At 31.7% G+C, this 24,621-nt stretch overlaps 1 protein-coding gene across 3 annotated transcripts in view; it reads left to right on the top strand.

Moving 5' to 3' along the window:
• Positions 1-676: 676 nt before the first annotated feature.
• The window catches only part of Grip (Glutamate receptor interacting protein), a 54,052-nt gene continuing 30,107 nt past the window's right edge, over positions 677-24,621 (top strand). For 2 of the 3 annotated variants that reach the window (XM_088235089.1, XM_088235088.1), the window contains exons 1-2: positions 677-926; positions 14,856-14,990. In XM_088235089.1, coding sequence (XP_088091215.1) covers positions 812-926; positions 14,856-14,990 — 250 coding nt within the window. In that variant the 5' untranslated portion in view covers positions 677-811. Of the gene's footprint in view, positions 927-14,855; positions 14,991-20,618; positions 20,945-24,621 lie in introns of those variants that run through there. The other variant, XM_088235090.1, reaches the window with a different exon arrangement.

Below are 24,621 nucleotides of genomic sequence, written 5' to 3'. Positions count from 1 at the left end.
TGCCGAGCTTTTGTTGGGTACAGACTCCACTCCGCGAGAGGGATTACTGCACTCGGAAATAAAACCGGAACATCTTTCAGTTACCGGGATCGACTCCACTCGAGACTCGAAGCGTGACTGTCTCGGCACTATTAATCACAATTATTAATTTATGCTCTCAAAATTAATATTACACTCACTCTCGTTATAAATATAAATCATATGTTTCAACGAGACTAATTTATTCGCGTATCGTGTAAAGTTTATTTATTTAATTCACTATTTGAGTCGTTAAAATAATTTACGGGTGATCTTGTTTATCTCGTTTTGACTAAGTTTTGTGACCGTGATCTGTTTTAAAAGAAAATGGGATAGGAGTTTAAAAAGACCATTAATTCGTATGTTATTACGCTTAAAAATAACAAATTTTACTATTTTACGAAGTGTTAAAATATATATATATAAATATGTACGTACGAGAAGTCGAAAATAAGTTACCGTAAATAATTTTATAAGAAAAATGACGTCGCACCGATAAAATTCTGCGAACTGAATCATCTCATAAATCCGCTCCAGTGACCACGTTTCCTGTGTTTATTAAACATGGGGTTATTATTTGTATCGATTATAGTGAACTAAGCGAAAAGTTGCGTGAGTCACACGTCTCACTGAGTGTCATAACAGATGTGGTCGGAGTTGAGTATTAGTGTTTAATGATGATCACAAGAAGCGCTTCCTGTCTCCAGAGGCGGATATTGCGCGGCTTGCGTACGGCTTGATCACCGGAGCCGAGAGTCGACGACATTAAGGATCCAAGGAAAGTCGGGGAGCGATGAAGCTGTGGAAAACGCTGAAGACAGTGGGAGCGCATAAGCTGGGAGGAGAAATGAAGACTCCGACTAGCCTTAATTCGTCAAACCGAACAGTCGACACCTTTGAACTAGAAGGTGAGAGATTTTACGATTAACGTTCGTGTGTATATGAACAATGTCTTAAGTAAATCCAAGTCTTTATAGACAAGCACTGATTTCAAACTTCGGTATTTAGATCTAAATTTGTAGCAACAGAGAGGAAAAACATTTTTGAGAAGCCAGCCAATGACAGGTCATAAACCCTGTAAATCAACCCCTTCTAAAATATGTTTTCACTCTCTGTTGCAACAATTATTGTTTATTGATGTACCTACCATGGCCGTGAGATAATTATTTGGTTGAGATCCCTCGAGGGTTCAATATAATATGTTATAATAATATAATATTATAGACAGGCGCCGTGGCGCAGTTGGTTAGACGGCCAACCGTGAAACTGGCGTCGCGGGTTCGATTCCCGCCAGTTACAAGAAAAAATCAAAGAAAGATTAATTTCTCAATCGGTCTGGGTGTTGTGTTGTATTTTTCATTACCTCCTTCCATATCCGCTTTATCCCACCTGCTGACGAGCCTCAAAATAGAGGCTTAGCAGGTTATTCCCTTTAAAAAAAATTGTCTTTATGATTATTATCATTTCCCTTTCCGCACCCCGTGGTGCAACCTGCATAGGACATAGGGTATAAGTGCATTAGTAGGTACCTACTCCAATTGCAGCGTGTCTGGATCATTTTTATAACGTAGTTGAATCGGGTTGTGGTCCCGTGGCTAGTGTCTCGGACTCACGGCTCAGAGGTCCGTGGTTCGAATCCCACTCTACCCCAATTTGATTCCCATTTTATAATAGTGAGTTATTTACAACTCGTTGAAAATGGCCTTCAAAATTAAATATTTGGGTGAATCATAAAAACTCAAACATTTAATTTTTAAAAAATTAATCCAGAATGTAGCATGTCTTGCGATTTAGGTTCTAATTCGGGAACAATGAAATATTGCTGTGAATAACCACTTTTAAAACCAATAATTTACGTTCATCCTACAAGGAATCGAGGTTTTTATTTGTTTATTTATTATGTAATACGACCTTAGCCAATTACAACAGTTATGTGAAGAAACGTATGTACAAGAAACTGATTAAAAAGTTCACAAATATATGTAGCAAAGACAAACAAGGGTAATAAAATAATGGTATACAATATATTTATAAACACTATCAACATATTAGACTTCGAGCTAACCCATGCCAATCCATCTTCATCCCATACTGTGTTAATGACGAACCGGTAATTGAACATGTTTAGAAAAAAAATTGCAAACATATTCTATTTTTCATACTCTTCTTCTCTGTAGTTCCTCAGTTCTGAGGGTCGTGATCATTGGTACTCTCACCAGCCATTCCATTGACAAAGCGTCTCCACTCTTCACGGCTCTGCGCCCTCTCCGCAGCTCTATATAGGGTCGCCCGTGACATTGTTTTCACCTGGTCGATCCATCGAGCTGCAGCTCTGCCTCTGCTTCTTCGTCCTGGCACACTGCCCGTGATCTCCAGATTTTCTGGGTCACGTCTAGCCATGTGACCGAAGAACTGCAGCATACGTTGGCAGCATATGGCCGATAGGCGAACTTTTATGTTGAGTTCTTCCAGTATAGACACATTTATTCTTCTGGCTGTCCATGGTATTCTCAGCATTCGACGCCAACTCCACATCTCGAAGGCATATATTCTCTCCTACTCACGTGCTTTGATTGTCCAAGTTTTTGCGACATACAAGAATATTGGGAACACAAGCGTACGCACTATGAATATTTTAGTTTTTTTCGAGATGCCTCGATCTTGCCAAATTTTGGTCAGTCGAGTCATGGCATTTTTCGCTATTTGGATACGTCATTTTATTTCTAAAGTGCATGCACCGCCCGCAGAGATGGATGAACCTAAATAAACTAAATCTTGAACTTTTTCAAGGTTTTAGAGTCCAGTTGATGGTTGTAGCATACAGAAAACTTAATTTTACTTTGTAGATAATATTTAAGATAATTATTAACTTTCCTTCAGAACACGTACCCTGGAAAAATATGATTTTGTAGATTGGCGGTAATGCACGCCGACCGACTATATGTAACAATTTATTTGTATACAATACGATACAATTCCATCATATATTATGGAAATTTTGTTTTGACTATATCTAATCGTTCATCGATGGGCATTGGAATTCTGATCGCAGGATAGAAAATCATTTTGAACTTATTTGAATAAACGCTCTTGCCTTCTTAATCGTAAATATTAATATTTTTGACGATATAATGATGTTACTGATATTATTGAATGCGGCAGAATAAAATTATACAATAATATCTGAATTTTTTATCATCATGATGCATTCCATAGATGGTTCAATATTCCGTTAGATAATGTAAAACTTTTTTTTTTAATGTAGTTGTTCATAATGTTAACATATTATTACAACAGAGATAAATAACTTTTTACTGAAGGGAATATAGAAATCTAGGCATCCACTGGGCTTATAGTCTGTCATTGGCTGGTTTTAAACGCTATAAAGTATTTGGAATATATTTTTCCGTTCTTTTTTTTAATCTTTCATATTAATAATGGTTTGTGGGAGATCATTGAGCAACCTTGGAAAAACGCAATTTAATGTTCGCTCTCTGAAATAATTTGTAATTCGGGAAACGGCCCGAGAACCCTTAGTTTTTAATCTAGTATTGTGAGTGTGGGAAACACTTTTTTTATATCCCGGATCAACAAAGTGATCTACAATCAATTTGTAATCACAAAGTTGTTTTACCCGCAGGACATAACAAAATTAAAATAAAAAATAATAATAATAATAATAATAAGAATAATAATAATAATAATAATAATAATAATAATAATAATAATAATAATAATGATAATAATAATAATAATAATAATAAAAAATAAATTAAATAAAATAAAAAAAATTAAAAAAATAAAAATAAAATATACGCTTTATTCTATCATCACATCATCATCTTTTCTACATCTATATTTCTTCGATTCTTCCATCTGTTGACGTTTATGAAGTTAAAAAGCTGAAAACATTATTGTTGCGGGTCAGATTCATATGATTGAATTATGTCACCTACATACTAGGCAACGCTTCAAAATATTTTTTAATTTTTATACTTTTTCTTGGACCAGGTGGATTTTTCAAAAAAAAATTGAGTTTGTCCAAATTCTTTGTTACCAAGGACTGGATTTAACTCCCTAGGGAGCTGTTAATATTAACATTTTACAACAGAGATGAAGAACTTTTTAATGACAGGTCATAAGCCCTGTAGATGTCTAGACTTATATATTTCCTTCTCTAAAAAGTTATTCATCTCTGTTGTAATATGTTATTAACAGCTCCCTAGGAGGTTGAATCCAGTCCTCGTTTACAAAGATTGGGACAAACTCAAAACATTGTTCTCAATAGACTCAAAATGTAAAACTAATTTTAAAATAAAAATAACTGCACTTATAAATAGTGTAGCGAGAGATTTTATGAAAAATATAAGTAAATCAAAAAACGCAGTACTTTATATAATTGGTACACATATTATTTATATTTTTATGTATTTCGTTGCTATATTATACTATATTTTTTATGTTTAAGTAACATGTATTCTTGGCACATATATATACTTTATATTTGTATAATAACGATTTTTAATTTCTTACATTTGATTAGCTAGGCATTTATAATCAAGCAGTTTTAGTTTTTCTTTTTTATGTTATTGTTTTATTAGTATAGGACTACTTTTTATTTTGTTCATTAACGCCCAAAAGCCATTTACAAAAAATAAAAATAAAATACATGCTAACATACTAAATAATAAACACAGAATATACAGAAAAATATTTGAAATTAGTTATAAGGGATATAATAAAAAGTTTTACAAAGTAAAAAAAAAAACAATAATAACAAAGGTATGAAAGAAAAAACAGTAAACATATAAACAAAAAATTAAAAAGATTTAAGCCTCTGAAATAAATTCTGTAAAGCAAACACAGTAAATAAAGTGTTACGGTAAGGAAGAAAGACAAATTTAAGTTAAATTAATAAACAAGCAAGCATATATTAAAAGAAGAAATAAAAATATGTATATATGAAATGCGTATTTGCCAATACTACAATGCAATTTGATATCATAGTAAAAAATAGAAAACAAGTATAAGGTATTAAAAATAAACAAGTAAGTATTTTTTTAATTTATGGAATTGAATTGTCAATAATAGTTTGACGAGCAGCTACAAATAAACTTGATATTGTGGACTTATAAGATAATAAAGAATTGGACAGAATGTCTGCAGCCGTTCCCCTACCTTATGCAGTCTCGGTATCAATGAATTGTTTTGTTGGTTGGAAGAAGTACTGGAGCAATGAAACAATAAAGTACTCCTAGTGTTGACAGCAGGTACTCTAAAATTAATCAATTCGAGTATTTTTGGTACGTCAAAAAGAGAGTTTACAATTTTATACAGTACAATGAGATCATTAATAGTTCTTTTGTTGAAAGTGATGTTAGGTTGAGCAGTGTTAATAAATTGTGATAATTCATGTTTAAATTGTGATATGGAATGTTTATGGAAACTTATGCTCTAAAGATAAGAAATCTCCATCTTAGAACAGGCTGAGCCATGTTAGATGGAGACTATCATAAACAGAGAACACTCCGTTTTCATTTTACATTAATTAGTTTTATTTAGATTCCCTGTTATTAAGTATGTATACTAATTTTTTGCCATAAATTTATAAAATAAAAAAATAAAAATTTAGATTACCGATCTTCGTAGTGAACCGCATATTTATTTATTGTTATTATGTACCTATTATGCATTCATCGTATGAGAAATTTGTTCCCGTTGCACAATATGTGATACATACTTCGCCGATGGCGATGATTTAAAGTGTCCAACATCATAAATTCGTGTTACTGTCGATACTTCACACTCCGCACATATATCAGTAAGTTATTGTACTGTTACATCAATAACGCTGATAAATTAACTCATTTAAAGTTCAGAGTCAGAAATTATTTCAAACCAAAGCCATTACATTCAATAAAGAAAAGAGACAGAGATTAATCTATGTTTATCGATATAGTCAACCCAAATTAGAATATTTGTTTCCAAGTTTTGTCGGTAACCTAACGTATATGAGTAATATCAACGCTTTCGTCCAAATATCAAGCGATGTATTCATTTTTATAGCAAATATTGGATGTCAACCTCGAGAGATTTTAGCCAAAATAAGTCAATGTCTCTACAGTAACCGAATTCAAGGAAATGTGATTTAAATTTATTTCAACAGAGAGGGAAAAAGTTTTCGAGAAGGGAAATGTGATTTTGTTGTCCAAATAACTTTTGTTACTAATAACATGAAATAAATAGTTAAGTCGGATTGGAAATTGAATTTTAATAAAGTGATCACTGAAATCAACATTCAGTCAAAGAAAAGTAATTTAAATTCTCTCATTAGCGTCGGTACCTCATTAGTGTGCGAGTACTTCGTATCCATGTATCCGTAAGTTTTTTAAATATATTTTTTGATTAATTTTTCACGCCCAGAAGATTGTTTTATTTTTTTTATTTTATTAATTTTTCACGCCCATTTAGAGCCCATATAGCATTCGCTATATCATTTTAGAGCTAGAAATATTTCAGAATATAAGTAGGTAGGTACTCGAGTACTTTTTTGACAAAACTGATTCGTGAGAAACGGAGACTTTAATAATCTGTATTTCACTCGACCTGACAAAACCCTTAACGGAGAGATAAGTGTACCTGATAAGGTTTGAGAAGGACAAAAAATCCCCTAAAACTGTGTTTTTTCTGTCATATTTTGGAGTATCTATTCTTGAACCTTTGACACTTCGGGACGTGACGTTATTTGAACCAGAACAGGGGTTAAGAATGTAGGTACCGCAGATATAGATAATATGCAGTACCTACCGTCCTTTTTAAAAGTGTTTTATTATTATTATGGAGATTGATAACGTTAGACATAGCGAATGCTCTATCAGTGTTAGTTACTTAGTTTCAAAATTCACTTAGAACCGCGTATTAATTTTGTGAAGTGAGAGTTGCATCCTTTATGGTCTAGGTGATTGTTAAAATATTTATATTACTTTATGGACATTATAATAAAACATTAGTTAAAAGACGGGCTTATTGCTAATGACCAATATCTTCCGACTTCCGACCGACGCCGACGAATTAAAAGATTAAATATAGATAAAATCCCGCCAGTTTGTACAAGAAATTAATTTTTCAAAGGATTTTAATTGTATGCATTAAACGCCCAGGGGGATTTCTCAATAAACAATTGTTAACAAAACAAATAAAAAGTGTACAAACAAAAAATATAGGGCGCAGTTATGTCTCTTATATAGTAAAGTTTATGAAGTATATAAATCAAATCATGAAAAAATTTAAGTTTTAAAAAAAACATTAACAATAAAAAAATCATGCTAAAAAATACCAACAAAATTTAATCGTTTTAAGTAACATAAATTTAGTTTTATTTGTAAAACACACGTAAAAACTTTGAAATTACACCTAGTTTTTAGCTAAGAATTTTTCAGGTAGGAATTTCAAACACGATATGTAGACTAATTCGTGTCTTGAGTAAATCTTTTTTCATCGAAAAATCAGCAAAAAATTGGTTGACAATTTGAAAAATCTGTTATAGTAATAACTAATAACACAGATGTCATTTTGGGTGCCTAACCAAACATCATATTTGATTAATTCGTTCCGTCGGCGTCGGTCGTTCACCAGTAGAACATTTTCGTTTCAAATATTAGGGGAAAGTAATAAAGTGAGTCTTTTCTGAATATAAATGTTTATTTTCTACCAAGTAGAAAAAAATGGTTTTATTTCATTTTGGTGTAAACTTGGTTGTAATTTAAATATCTTGATATATATATATATAAAGATATTAAATTACATATATAATTCCTCTGTACGTGTGATGTCACCGTACTCCTCCTAAACGGTTTAACCGATTTAAGTGCGGCTTTCAGAGAAATATAGGTCTTTGCGCTGTGCGTGTTCGTAGATTTGAAAAACCTCAATCAAATATGTAAAAAATAAGTTAGGAGCATAAATGTTTTATTGATCGATCTACCAGGGTTGCATTCGAGGAGAATGCATTTGCAAAAAAATTGAAAGATTTTGTTTTTTTGTGTATAAAAAAAGTTCTTTTTTGAATATTTACAAACAGCATTTGTTTTTTGTGGATCTTAATCAGATTCTTTCCTTGAATTCCCTATAATTTCTACCCATTTATTTCTTTTTATTGGATTTTTGGTAACGCTTAAATAATATTAAATTCAATACATTTTTAAAAATCGTATTCCTACGTAAGTACACCCCTTTGTTGGTGAGACGACCGGAGTTTGACGTTTGCAAAAAGAATGCCGTATTTGAAAAAATATTTATCTTATATTTTGGAATTCAACCATAAACAAGTACCTAGGTACCTACTTAAATTAATTATTTGAATGTTAACAATTTTTAGTTTTGGAATTTAATTACAAAAAAGTACCTAAGTACCTACTTATCAATGAAAAGTCTTTTTCCGAGCTTATATCCATAGATAATGTAGAACAGGCAAACCAACGTTCGGACAGGACAACGTCTGCCGGGTCCGCTAGTATTAAATAATACTTTAATGTGTAAATATGATACTGTAATATAAAATATAAACTTCATAGAACTGACCGTGTGTATTTGGTAGATCACAAAATGACAAAACTGCAATGAGGAGTACAATGGCTTTGGAAACTGTAGAAATACACTGAGTATTCGTGAACAGGCAAATTTAACATATAGTCCTTCTTGCCTATTCTTCCCCACAACACGTTATAAACGGTAAGAAAGGGGTAAGCGCTTTCATTGTAATCGCACATTTAAACCACCGTTACCTATTTTTACTTACGCCTTTATACCTTACTAATGAATCATTAACTGTCAAATTTGGTACAACCGAGGATAGACAGCGTTGCATTACGTTTATCTGCTGGATAAACGATTGCCCACGTTCAATCGACGGTGTTAACTGCCCTTTATCGACTTAATTAAGAAGAATAAAGTTACAATTAATTGAAAATAATTAAGGACCCCCGGGATCGCTGGCCAAGCGTTTGATTGCATTGCAACCTTTATTCTGAAGCCGCTTAATTAAAACTGTAATACTATAATGTTTTTAAAATTATTTAACGCGGCGCATTACTAAATAATGCATATTATTATTATTAATTAAATCCCTCATAAAAAAGTCTAGTGGGAACGCATCTTATATATTTTAATTTATTGAATGATTAATTCGTGTTTTAATTCATTAGAGGGGGTCCATAATGGAAGATAAATAAAGTATAGGTAATTTATTTTCGAATGGACAGCGAAAGAACGGCTAAATGAGTTATCACTTATTACGATGCGAATGTTGATGGATGCAGAAAATGAAAATAAAAAGTGAGACATGGCATGACCGAATTCAACAAATACTTGAAGTAAGACATACGAAAATCTGAGTAATCACCAGCGTACATGAGAAGATGTATGAATGTAGAAGAAGCGTGGTATGTAATGCAGACATACTAAAATATTTTGTTTTGTTTTTTATAGTATTTAATGAATGTGTGTAATGATTGCGATTAAATTTAAAACGAAAAAGCTCAAATAAATTTTAACATTAGAGATCACAGGTGCCTATAATAAAAATTTTCCTGAATTCGCAAACCATCTTTTAGAAAATAATCAAAATTTTCATAAAGACACTGGATTAAAAGTTCTTCATGTTGAAAATAAAATATCAAAATTAGTCAACTTAGAAATCTTAGAAATTAAAAAAAGCGGTTTATAATAACAAAAAAAAAAAACAATAATCAAATAAACAATTTATTATTTAGTACCCCTCTCACTCCACACCTTTTATCTTTACAAGAACAACATGACGAAAAGACTTGACTTATTGGCTGTTTACGTTTAGATTCAATATTTAGTGGACAATTTTAAATAAAATGGGATAAGATTCGTTAAAATATTATGTATTGATAAAGAAGCTTGTGTAGCTTCGAAACCGGTCGGTAAGAAATATAAAAAATAAGTAGTGATAAACAGAGTTCTTTTATATTATTGTTATTAAAAATATTTTTCACTTTGTGGTATGACATTTTACACTTATATGTTTATCTTTCATTTTTCTGTCTCTTTCATACAATATATATATATATTATTTTTTGCACCACAACAGGTCAGGAGGCCTAATTACAGTTGTGAATTACATCACAGAGCACCCAGGCTTGAGAAAAATCACATTTTATTTTTTTGTGTTCTCACCGGGAATCGAACCCGGAACCTTCCGTGCGTGAGTCAAGCGTCTTGACCACTACACCACGGAGGCCGCCTATATTTATAGTATAAATAGCAACGCGAGTAAATATAAGTTAGTTTAATTTCTGACGATGAGGTAGTTACCTCGAAACTGGTCGAAATATAACTCAAAATTAAAATGGTTTATACAAATTTATAAACATATACAAATAAAGATGTTTTATTTCAATTTCACCTATAATCAATGACCATAAAGTTACACAGTTTAAACATCTTAATAACCGTTCCAGTTTGAAATCTGACGGTGTTGCGAGAGTAAAGGTGTTGAGCAGTTAAAATTGCTATGAGCTTCCACTAAGATATTTCACTACTAATTTGATATTTAAAAATATTTTTAAATATAAGTAGGTATTATACATGTTTTCAATATAATATTTACCAAAGGGTTATTGGTTTGCCCAGTAGAAATGTGCCAGAATGTCAAAACTATTGCAATTTATTGCAACAGATAGGGGAAACACTTTTGAGTAGGGAATATCGAAATCCAGGCATTTAGAGGGCTTTTGACCTAGAGAGCAGGAGTGAACCGTGTATAAAAGCGATTATGCGCAGCTTAATTAATATTTGACTATCTTTAATAATGTTTTGCGGTTACTTTATTTACAGAAAAACAAACAAATAATTACTATTTCTTATAAATCTTGCATTTTTCTCCAAATATAAATAAAAATATTAATAAAGTGCGCCCAGCGCCAGCAGTGAGCAAAGGAACTAGCCGATTACTCCAGCTTATTTCTTCATTCAAATAAGTGTACTATATTTTATGCAAGATTTATATGCATTATCGAATTACTGTGTTAAAAACAAACTTTATATCAATGTGTCTAAATGTTACAGAATATCTTAAACTCGTAATAAAAATAAAATAAAATATGACTATATGATAAATGACAATACAATTAGAGAAGTAAACGAAATACGTGACTTGGGAATTTTTTTAGACTCAAACTTAAATTACAATAGTCATATAGAAACTATAATTAACAAGGCATACAAAATGACTGGATTTATCATGCGGCTGTGTAAATCTTTTAAAAACTTAGGTTCATTTATATTGCTTTACATAACATACGTACGCCCCCATCTTGAATATTGCACTGCTATCTGGTCTCCTGTTTATAAATGAAATATTAATAGAATCGAGAGTGTTCAAAAAAAATTCCTGAAAAAACTAGATTACAAATTTCATTTGCATTTTCCAAATTATTTAGCTTCATTAAAATTTTATAACCTTGATTCATTAGCACACAGAAGAGATATGTTTGATCAGATCCTGCTTTATAAAATTGTCAATAATAAACTCGATTCCCCGGAACTCATTAATCTACTTGCTTACCGTGTCCCCTCCAGGCAAACTAGACTCTCTGATATTTTCTATATTCGTAAATATAAAACTAATCATAGGAAACATTCTACGATCCCTCGTATATGTGAAACATTTAACAAAAAAAATAATAGTCTTGATATATTTAACACTCCATACAATATGTACAGAAGAGAATTAATAATAGGCTTGATTCATGCTCTTCATTCATAATTCATTTAATCATTCAATCAAATGCAATTTTCCACTCTTACTTTCCTTCAATCATCCTTTACCACTACTTATCAATTTCCTTCTTTTCCTTTCCACTATCTCCTTGTTTTGTCCATATTTATCTTCTTTTAATATATAGTATATTTATTATTTATATAGTTTAAACTTCAAGCCGTCGTCGCTTTATTCCAGTATTATTTAGTGAATACATATAATTGGATGGCAGGCCCTACTATGTATACATTTTACATAGTTTTTTTTTTTTAAATATTCATTTAACCTGTACATCTGTTTGTATTCGAAATAAATAATATAAAATAAAATAAAATTTTGAACATGTTAAACCCAGTGACGGGATTTTTCTCCTAGAGTAAACTTGCAGATTACACAAATTCTTTGAAGATTCTCGATTTGGAAAACAGTATTTCAAACATTATTTATTAAGGACTATTTTTCTTTGAGATAATACTTTTTTTTACATTATTCATTTTTAGAACAAATCGGCCAGTTGAAATTTCAATCGTTATGAGAATACCTAATACTGACTGCATTCGTTGTGCTTTTTTTAATAAACTTGTAAAATTTATGTGTTAAATTAATGGATAATACAGCTACACAATATAATATATCACGAAGTTACGTCGATTGAGTTTATTTCAAAGAGTTGTTGTATCACACAGAACTACAGAAAAATTGCAATTTATTGTAGGTATATTATATAACTTGCATTATATTGTGTACCTACTATGCAGGTACGAATAAATTATATTATTTATAGTTTACCTGCAAATAAAATCACCGTTCGCCAATGCCAGAGAGTGAAATCCAGCCTTGTCTAAAAACATTTGAGCATAGCAAAATATTGTTGATTAAACCAATTCGTACAAGAAGTATAAAAATTGATAAACATTTTCAGGCGTTGCCTAGTAGATTGAAAAAATCAGCCAGATGAATCTCACCCACGTCAATAAAGGATTCAGTTGTTTTATTTTGCAAAACTCCACAGATGTGGATGTTTAAGCATAGGCAGAGTGGTGAATGTTACCGCGTGTAAAGTGGCGATTCAAACTCCTTAGGGAGCAATTAAAATTAAAATGATTACAACATAAATTTTAATTTTGATAATAAGAATTTCAGAAAAAAAAATATCAAAGCCGACATGAACATTATCACAATACAAGAAAAAAGGAAAAAATCAGACTTCCATTTTCGAAAAAAGGCAAAGTCACAAAATTCAATTTTATATAAGGCTGTTAAAAAATATTATGAAATTGGAAAAAACATTTACAAGCAGAAATAACTTGTAAATGAAATATATGTACATTATTATTATTAGAGCACTGTTTTAAGTTTGTTCACGAGGGCCCGATTTCAAGATTAAAAAAAATAAATATAAAGATATATATATATATATATATAAAATTTGTCGGCCTCGTAGTGTTATGGTCAGCGCGTTTGCCTACCATTCACGAGGTCTCGGTTCGATTCCCGACGTGGTAGACGTGAAACATTTATTTAAAAGGGTGTTTTCAAACTAGAATATTTCACAGTCCCTGGACTGGTACCTGAAATGGTACCATCTTACCTTCATGTGACAAAAAAAAATCAAGAGACGCTGCGATTGGTGTACCAATGCAGTGCCATATGCAACTTTAGGTGCGGAAAGGGAATGACGATGATGATAGAGAAAACACATTTTTGAAGGGAATATGGAAGTCTAGGCATTTGCAGGTAAAATTAAATTCCTTAGTAAGTGAGATATTTCAGCCATATGAATCTTAACCACATCAATAAAGGTTTCAGCTCTTTTCCTTCATAAAAGTCAACAGATGGAAGAGTTGGGGAAATGTGGATGTTTAAACATAGGCATAATGGTTAATATTACTTATTTATATTAAACCAGCCAACGACAGGTCATAAGCCCTGTAAATGCCTAGGCTTCCATATTTTATTTCATTTTCTCAAAAGTGTTTTCCCTCTCTGTAGCAGTAAATTTCGATCTAAACATCTCCCCGGGGAATGAAATCCAGCCATGTCTACAAAGATTTGGACATGCTAAAAATATTGTCACAATATTATTCACATACTTAAAAAAAAATAGTAAAAAAATATTTTCGTTCTTATGATTTACCCAAATATTTAATTTTGAGAGCCATTTTCAACGAGTTGTCGAACCACGGACACGGAATTTTGTTGAATCATTTTGGAATGAACGGTAATATAATAAAGCAAGGAATATTAATGGCAAATTAATAACTTTTTGTTTTATGTATAAACGAGTACCTATAACGTTTTTTTATTTTATTTTATTCAGAAAACATACAGTCATACATAATAAGTATTAAAAACATCATTTTTTAAACATAAAAGGCCAATTAAGTTTTCATAAATTATGCAAAAGATATAAACATTCAAGTGAGAAAAGAATAATTGTTAACATTTGCGTTTTCCATGGAGGTTATCGTTGGTAATTAATTAAAATAAATAAAAATACCGAATGCACTCCGAGCCATCTACGCACACACACATGAACGCACATATAAAACACACACAAACATACACATTACATGCGGCACATATACATAGCACAAACCACTCAAGATGCACATTCAGCAACTATCTCAAATAATCGACCCCATGAAGAAATGTTGTGTATAAATGCAACGTGCAGTTAAAAATGTCTACATCAATACTGAGTCTATTACAATTTTTACAGGTACGTCTAATGAATGAATTCGAGGTATAATTGTTTTTACAAGTTGGTATATAAAAAGTTAATTTAATCTGGTATAGCGAAGAGGGCAACGGAAACCAATATTTTGTAAAAGATACGTTAATTGGAATTGGAGAATACTGACACAGCCCATGAACTCGCTCTGACTCGCTAGATCTAGATAATCAATGCTAATTTCCCATTAGAAGACTGCAAAACCTGACGGTTGTTTTTATCCTCGAGTACTAATACCTACATTATACCTACACAATGTTTAGGTGTAATTAAAGGCTTGCCGACGATGACGTATTTAAGGGATGTTTTTCCTTCCAGATATTAGCCAGAGGAGATGCAGCGAGTCCCCCGACTCTGGTCTTCCGAAGGAGAGGCTTGCCAGGAGAGTACTCGTCCAGCTCGACCGAAGGGCTGCGGGCGGGGGCAGGGGGAACCTAGGCCTCATACTGACAGGTTACATTAACATGCTATTTTACACACTAACCTATAAATTAATCAACTTCTCGTTGCTATTTTCTGTTGATATTATTATTTATTACGTTTAATCATGTTTTTCAACAAATGATTGAGTTTTATAGGGCAATGTTTGAGTATGTCCAAATGCTTGCAGACTGGCTGGATTTCCTCCCTAGGGAGTTATTTCAACAGAGAGGGAAAACGTTTTTGAGAAGGGAATATGGATGTCTAGGCATTCCTAGACTTCCATATTCCCTTCTCAAAAACGTTTTATCTCTCTGTTGAAATAAATAGAGTTTTATAGGAATTAGTTTTTTTTTTTTTTATTAGTTACAATTTTTGTTTTGCACCTTGCGTTTTTTTTCGTAAGGTTTTATTGTGTGTGTTTTACGATATTCTAAATAAAATAAAAGAAACGATAATTATAATAATGGAAACAAATTAGTTTAAACAATTTAGCGAGATAATATAACATGTATTGTCAGCTTAGAGAATAAAAGTTAAGTACTCGTATAAACATAATGCAACAATTAGAAATTCATCATTCTTAATTACATACATGTGCGTTTAGGTATATTTATCATTTTAATATTTGAATAAGATAATATGACAGTATGTACATCATAGGAGGTATTATCTACCGTTTTCTTATTTTTTTCTTTAAATTAAATTTTTTCTTTTTGTATTTTTTCTATATTTATTTTTTTTTTAAATATTTTTATTTATTTTTTGTTTTTTTGTGTTTTTTCGTTTGTTTTTATTCTGGGTATTAGGTTGTAAAGGGTTGTTGGAGCTCCTACTCAGTGGGAGATTGACAGAAAACACGAGGTTGCTGTTTAATGCGTATTTATTACATGGGGAATAAATAACGAATTGAATTATCTAACGCGAGTGTTACGGCGATGAGGAGTTTGACTGGCTGCACTTAGACTACACGATAGAATTGATTAGCTGCATGGCTGGGTTGACTTCTTTGGGCTGACTCTTCAGGCTGACTGGGCGATACCACGTTCTGTGGTCTCTTTATGGGCCACGATCCTTTGTTCTTCATATCTCCATGGTGGAAACGATGCTCATAGACGTAGCTCCAGTAATTATGTGCAATACTGTTAGACTTGCAAAATATGTTGTATTGGATCCAATAAAAAATGATAACTTACTTCATCGGTTGTCGCTCTATATTTCAGGTGAAATGATTAGGCACGTGTGTGTCATCAATCTACGAACCACACAGTTTAATAAAGGGTATTGAATTGGAACTGTAAGAAACTTTTCAAAAGTTATTGAGTTATTTTTTTAAATGTCTCTATTGGATACACAATGATTGAGATCTGACATGCGTTTTGTTTATCCAAATCTTGCTTCTAATCCACATGTGTTTATCGTGCCATGCGACATTTCTTAGGCATCTAGTAGCTTAATCACACACAACTATCGACGTGCTTAAAAACATGCTAAGCATTTGAGCGATCACAATGAACAATAATGAACATGCTTAAGTTATCGCAGTCATAAGTCGACACGTGTGTAATCTCTAAGTCAACGCTCGTGTTGGTTTGTTTTTTGTTTTCCTCGTAAATAAATACAGTTCACTGGCGATAAATCGACGTTTACCATAAAAAATAATACAATATATTGCATTTGCAAAATAGTAAGGAGTATCTAATACAAAAAAGCCAGCGCCAGCTAAATGCAATGAATAGCACGATAAATAATAAATAAATAAATAAAAAAAGCAGTTTTTAAATATTTTCCATATTTACACCGGTGAAATTCAAATATGTGATTGCGCGGCAGGATTATACGTCGCGAAACGTAAATATTTTGACATTTAATATTCGGTGTTCGCGGATGTTCCATTGTGATCACGAATACGATAAACAACCATGAGGAGAAATTGTTATCACGTCGCTTATTAACTTGTCGATAGTTATTTGTGATTAAGCTATAGATACTGCTAAGGCTTTATTCGTTTATTCTATCACTTCGTAGTATAGGAAATTGTGAATCGAGATTTTAGAACATAAATATTAAAAAATATTTAAACTTTTTGATTTACTAACTAGGATAGATATGTTCTTATCATCGGGAATTATGCTAGTCACTATTTACATAATGAAATACAAAAAATAAATAGATAAATTTTCACGTTTGATTTTTTTTTATTTTTTTTTATTTATTTACAATTTTAAAAAACCCGTTAGGGTTACATTAGAAATTTAATATTGTCTAGTCATTTTATGTCTCGTCTAGTCTAGTTAGTTCAGTCATCATGTGCTTTTTCAGATTGATTTTAAATTTGTCTCCATTAAAAGTTTTCAAGTAGTAAGGTAGGTCGTTGTAGTGTTTAAGTCCATTATGTAGTATTTTTGACTGTCCTGTGTTTGTCTTTGCTTTTTCAATATGATAGTGTTTTTGTTGTCTGGTGTTATATTTATGTATGTCAGCATTTTTGACTAATATTATGTCGTCGTCTTGTATGTTTCCCAGTGTTATTTTGTGCACAATTTTTAAGGTCTCAATTTTAGTCAAGTAGTTTATGTCAAACTGGTGTGTTTTTTTGTACAGTTCAGTCGTAGAGGTCAGGTAGGGTAGGTTGTATGTTAGTTTAAGAATTTTATTTTGTTGTCTTTGTATTCTTGTTATGTCTGTCTTGTTACCAGTTACCATTACTGAGATTTTAGATGAAACTTGTGTAACATGCGTTGCAAATCATCTTCTGATTCTGTCAAGTTGGTTGCATCGTCTGGATTGGACTGGAATCGTGGGATTTTAACGACATTATCTCAATTAGTCCTAGATTTACTACGTCCTCCATTCTTGAAAGCGTTTTTATTTTTTAAATTTTTTTGCTTAAGAAAAGTTTTTGTGGTTTTTATACTGTCGTTATACATTTAGTTATAAAGATGAAAAACTTGTTTGTTTTTTGTTTTGTTGAAAATGTGTTTTAAAAAATATATATATTTAAGACTTGAATTGAGTTATAGTTACTTTAGGGAATAAAAATATTTTTTATCGAATGATTTATAAATAAAAAACAGTAAATAAATAAATATAAGAATATGATGATTGTCTGTGCTAGCCTCGTTTTACAATGTGGTATTTCTAACACACGATTCCTTCTTTGACTTGATCTATTTGAATTACTTGTAAATACATTTTGGCTTTTAAATATATATTTCAAGCATTGAAAATAATATATTTGTCTTATATCTAAAATTTTAGCTTCTTGGAACAATTGGAAAGAGGGAAAAGTGCGATTTTTGTGAAGCATTATTTTTATGATCAATTTTTGAACGGTATCTAATGGTTTAATATGGTTGTTATAAGCTCCTCCCCCTCATCTAATTATTCCATAGGAAAGCGATGACTGGACAAGTGCATAATATACCATTTTAATAGTATTTAGCTAGGCGTAAATACTTAACTGTTTGAACACATAGGTTAAATATCTCAGTTTATAATAATTACTTCAAGATGATTAGTCCATTTAAGTTGACAGTCAATGATTACTCTCAGGTATTTTATGCACCTTTCAGACTTCATTTTTTCACAGTTATTACATATGTCAAGATTATAATATTTATTGTGAAATTAAATATAATACACAGAGATCTACGCAAATATCAGGCGTAATGGACACCGATATAATACTAATATAGTCATTTTTAATTGTGAAACAACTATTGGCAAAATGTCAAGTTTCGTGATAGATAATACTCACTTGTTAATTTATGTTTTTTAAACTAATTTCGTCTCGATGCCTACTATATACTCGTTTCCCAGGTACTCGAGCAACTGAAATGTTTTTATTATTCATTTCCTTTCTGTAGTTTCGGATGAACGAAAATTGATGTGCTGGAAATACATTTGATATAAAACCTTTTTTTGAATTGTTTTAAATTACGACAGGTTAAAATGAGGAACTTTAGCCCTACGGGAAATTGGACCCAAAAAATGTTTTCCTTAGCGCGGTAAATATAAGAGCATGAAATTGTACGACCAAGTTTCCTGAAGATGTTCGAAAAAATTCAATAAGTCAAAAAGCCGATTGGTCCAATCGGCAGAACTGCTCGAGAATAATAGGAAGAGAACCTCTAACGTCACTTGCCGAGTAATTTCAGAAATACGAAACTTAAAAAAATTATAGCGCTGATAATACGATGTGTTAAAATTAAAAAATATAAATTTTATCTACAAAGTAAAATTAAGTTAGAATATGTTAACAATTTTTTTTTCTAAACATGTTCAATTACCGGTTACCGACGAAGATACTTTGCATTTTCATACAAATATACACACTTTCGTACATAAATATCGATATTAGTTTATACCGTCTCTGTATATGCCAATAAAGACCGTTCATAATCGCGGCCCTGGAAATATAATATGTGATGTTTGAGTAAACTTTATTTACTATTTAATAGGGGTCCTTCCCAGATCGCTGGGCTATAATAAATATAATAAAATCAAATCAATTATTCCCTAGCCTGGATGTTCTATGCTTTAATTTACCACTGTAAATTGAACTGAATACATTCATAAAGTAAATTTTTGGTCTTAGGAAATATGACCACATTTCTGAATATCATAGGAAACTGAAATGGCTCAAAATTAGACAGCGGAGAGACTATCACTCCCTCTCACTTCTGTTCAATGCACTTCATAGTCCTAACGCTCCTATATACCTGCGTGAAAAATTTCAATGATTATTAGTTCATGTTTTACCTCTTCGTTCTAATTCTGAAAGCACTCTCTTAATACCCATCCACAATTCCTCTTTCTTCTTTAGCTCATATGGTGTCCATGCCGCTCAGCTGTGGAATCATCTCCCATCCACCATCAAAGATATTACTACAGTATCTCTGTTTAAATCACGTCTGAAAAAACATATCTTTTCTCTTCCTTAATCTCTGCTCCTTTCCTCTTTCCTCTTTTTTCCTTTTTCCCATTGCGTAATGTTATTGATTTAAGGTCATTTATACAAATACATTTATTTATATTTATATATTCTTTAGCCTTCTTTTATCTTCATTTTCTATCGAATATGTTTTAACTTGAATTATAAAAACAAAACTTTTATTTTATTGGTTGGTTGGAAGAAATTGCCATTTGGCAATAAGCCTGCCAATGTACAATTAACATTATGTACAAAAAGTCAAATAAATGGGCCTCTCGGCCTGCTGTGGGTTGTGATGCGAATAAATAAAGGTATGTAGGTACTTAAATAAAAAATAAAAACTGTTTGTTTTCTGATCTTCCGTGGATGAAGCGCTGGTTTATTCACCACCAGCGGTCGATGGAAGTAAATGAATAAGTAGTTAATTGCTGTCACTTAATGATTCTAAAGAATCGGATACTCCGGGCGCGGGCCGCGGGGCCGCCCACCATCTTTCGACTATTTATACCTCCAATCTGCGGCGCATGTCTGTCCAGAAACTCTGACAAAACAGCAAACTTTACTTTACCGAAGTCTGACACGGCCCTCGGCCCGACGCGCCGCGCGGTATAATTCAATCATCGACATGTTCCGAGATCAATTGGACCAACAAATCCTTTTCACAAGTGAACCCCGTCAGGGAATACTAAACAGTGAAACTGCTTGAACAGTGCGTCACGATTAAACTCACAGTGGCGACTCGGAGCTAAATTCAGACGCGACAAATTACAAAACAATTCACGACTACTCAACTCGCGATGGTGTGTTGTTATATTTTCCGTGGTCCCACGTGCGACTCTTCGGAACAACATTCTTTTGCGCGAGTTTGTGTTGTATGAAGAAACTGGTGGCCGCGCTCGAGAGTCGGTCATGTTCGGGTCTTTCAAGTTCCCTTCCCTGCGGCTCAGGGGCCCCAGAGAGGAGGGAAACCAGGGCGCTTCGCCCCCCGTTAGGAGCAAGCCCCCCAAGACCCCGGTTCTCGGAGCCAACCGCGTCAAGAGACATCAAAGAAGTATAATGCTGAGTATTAACCTAACTCAAATAACACTAAATTATTACCGCTTCTATTATTGAAATTGGTTCACCTGAAGCTGGTTGGTTAGTTTGACATTGAAATGTTTGTCAAGATTTATTTTTAAATTTATGTCTGTAGCATTTTAAAAAAACTATCTAACCGAGCTTTGTCTCGCCCTCGGAGGATTCGGAATATGGTGTACACTAGGATTCCGTTCATCCGAACTCCAGTCATCCTGATAGCCAAACCTCGGATCGTTATCAGGATGTAAAAAATAAAAGAGGTGTTATAATAACGAATATAAAAGGGCGCTGGCCGGTGCGTTTCAATAAGTTTTTTATGTAATAACGTCTGGCACTCATTAATCTAAGAGGAAGCTCAGTAGTTTTTTTTTAATATTTTTTTTAAACTTTTAAACCAAGCCAAAAATTCTTGTTTTTAATTTGTGTGTGTCGTATTATCAGCGCTATGATTTTAAAAAATTGGTATTTATTTGAGACCGTTCAAAGTACAAAGTTAATTCTATTAAAATATTTTTTTCGTACATTGTCAAGAAACTTTGCCGTATAATTTAATGCTCTAATTTTTGCGGCGCGTAAGGAAACATTTTTTGTATCCAATTTCCCGTAGGGCTGAAGTTCCTCTTGGAAATAGATATTGGTACAGAACGTTTGAAAATTATTTAATAACCCTATGTTAATGGGTTAGTGACAAAGTTTTCAAATAAAATATTCTACTGTGCCTACTAAAAAAAAAATCGTATTGACATATTACAACAGAAATGAAGAACATTGAAAATAACACGGAATATATACATATATTTATATCCACAAGAATTAATTCTGATTTGAAATGGTTAAAAAAATAACACAAAAAAGTGAAGAGATCCTTTTAGTCACATTCATTATTCTTAAGAACTATGGTTAGGTGTATGTTTGCAAGTGATAATATTAGACAAGCGTGATGTTAACGTACATATTATAACAACGTTAGTAAACACATTCACTATTTTATACATATAATACACCTGTTACAAAATAATTGGATGGGGGTTTTTTTATATCAACTAGTTAACCAGAAAACAAACGTATCATTGATTTTTATCATCATTATATTTTGTGCCCGGGAGGGAGACTTAGACTTCTATATTACCTTCTCTCCAATGTTCTTCATATCTGTTGTAATATGTTAAAATAAACAGCTCCCGGGGAGTTGAATCCAGTCCTTGTCTACAAAAATTTGGACAAACTCAAAATATTGTTGTTAAATTCGTATGTTTGATTGGTTTGATACCGACAGGCTTTAACGCATTAAGGCTGTAGTCTGGTAAAACGCACGCAAAATGGGGAAATCATACGATTTTGTCATTTTAAATCGAATTTATTTTTTTAATCGCACAATAATAAAATAATTAAAAAACATAAATTACATAAAAACAAGAATTTTCAAAGGTGTTTCTGTTAAAAATATACTTAAAAGTTTTATGTAACTAAAATATAATTACTTTTAGACCGGCAGATTACGCCATTTCAAATTTAGACTAAACTTAGGTATCTGGGTTCTCATATAAAGTATTGAACTAATTTGAAGTTAATAAATTGAACATGAAAGTGGCCAGAGCAATTTTTTTTTTTAAATACAAGCATTTTAAATCACATACATTTTTGTGACATTTTCCTTTATTTCTACGTCAAATTATGCCTTCGGTAATACTTTTTAAAAATATATCTTTTGAAATATTTTGGTTGAAACCTTTTTTTATAGAATTGTATTCCCTTTTTTAAAGAAGATAATTCTGGTTGTAATATTCAATTTATAACAATATCTTATTTACGTTTTTATGACCTTCGTACCTGCACTTGCCCGGTACCGGTAAAAAAATAGGTCATTGAAAAATTATGAGAAAATTATTTTTAAATGTTTAATTTGTTTACAATATTTGAGTTTGTCCAAATGTTCATAGACAAAAGACTGGATTTCACCCCCTCGGGGGTCATTAAGATTAACAAATGACAACAGGGATGGAGAATACCTTAAATAAGGGAATATGGAAGTCAAGGCATTTACGGGGCTTATGACCTGTCATTGGCTGGTTTAAAATGTCTTGTCTTCCATATTCCCTTATTTAAGGTATTCTCCATCCCTGTTGTAATTTGTTAATTTTAATTTATTTGTTAATATTTATTTCTTCTTTAAAAATCTTTAACGCATACTATCAATGAATGTGCGTTAGTTAGTGTATCTAAGTATGCCTGCATCTTTAACAAAAAAAAATACGTGCTATGTAGACGGCTGACCAATTATACTCGATATTCCATTTAAACTTACTTATATTGATTCCGAATTTATCATACAAGATTAAACAATGAACTTTGTTAATAAAACCATGAAAACGTTCAAAATATTAACATATAACTATTTCTGGGGCGGAATTCTGAACTAGATATAAATACTTTTGAGAAATTTCAGTATTGAATTGAATGCTCTAATTTGTACCGCTTGAAAGAAAACATTGTTTACATCCAATTTGGATAGAAAACCAGCCTACTTCGTCGATTCTCTTTGCCTTTTCATTCACCAAGAAATTTCTGTAAATCGTTAGTAATCTCTACATACTTTATTTATTTAATTTTACAATACGCCCAAGGGGCATTTACAAAACATATACAGGTAAGTACAAACATAGCAAGTAATAATTTAAAGAATAAACAACGCTTTTTTGGATACATTTAGAAACTATAAAAAGCATACTGCCATGCAAAATAAAAAGTGTAACTTTACACAGTAAAAAAGAAAAAAAGTAATTGAATTAAAAAGCAAATTGTAAATAACTAAATAAAAAAAATGGTATTAACAAATTATTGTTAAAAACAAATGATAAAAATTAGTTTACAGTAAGTATAAATAAGATAGTAACATAATATCTGGTACACAAAAATATTTGATACATTAATTTCAGAAAAAGATAATAATAAATAATAATACACATCAAAAGCAGAGAAAAAATTGTATAAAAAAGAAAATTTAATTAATTCGTTTTTAACACTGCATTTAAAAACGTTTTAAAATGGATAATTGTCGTATTAAAAATGTCTATATCACAAGTAAATTTGTTGGCTGAGGAATGTAAAGGCGGAATACATACGTACATAGTTACTTCTAGCTTTTATCATTTTTATAGCAAGCATTTAGCATTTTCTAAGCCGGGGTAGACAATAGGCCTGATATAATAAGTCCATCATTAAACAATAGAATGCCATAAAATTAACCGTGCATTGTTTTGTAGAATAATTCATCAAACTTTAGCGACTAATAAAAATCGAACTTTGCTAATTTCATTTTAGTATTTATCGATTACCTGTTTATTATTATGTCATCTGAAAAATATGACACGATACAAGGTAAAACTTATTTATGCAATAATATGTTTAATTTATTTGTTAATATTGATTTCTTCTTTAAAATTCTTTAACGCATACTATCCATGAATGTGCGTTAATATGTGTACAGTGGTGCCTCACACAACGAACTTAATTCGTTCCAGGAGCAAGTTCGTTATGCGAAAAGTTCGTTATGTGAAACGCGTTTTCCCATAACAATACATGTTAAAAAAAATAATTCGTTCTGTAGCATAAAATATGGTAAGATGACATAAAAAAAAGATAAATTTTTTG

This window comes from Micrasema longulum, unplaced genomic scaffold (genome assembly GCF_059751315.1).
Source record: "Micrasema longulum isolate JH-2025_06_02 unplaced genomic scaffold, ASM5975131v1 h1tg001328l, whole genome shotgun sequence".
Taxonomy (NCBI): Eukaryota; Metazoa; Arthropoda; class Insecta; order Trichoptera; family Brachycentridae; genus Micrasema; species Micrasema longulum.
This window is presented reverse-complemented; position numbering and strand designations above follow the sequence as displayed.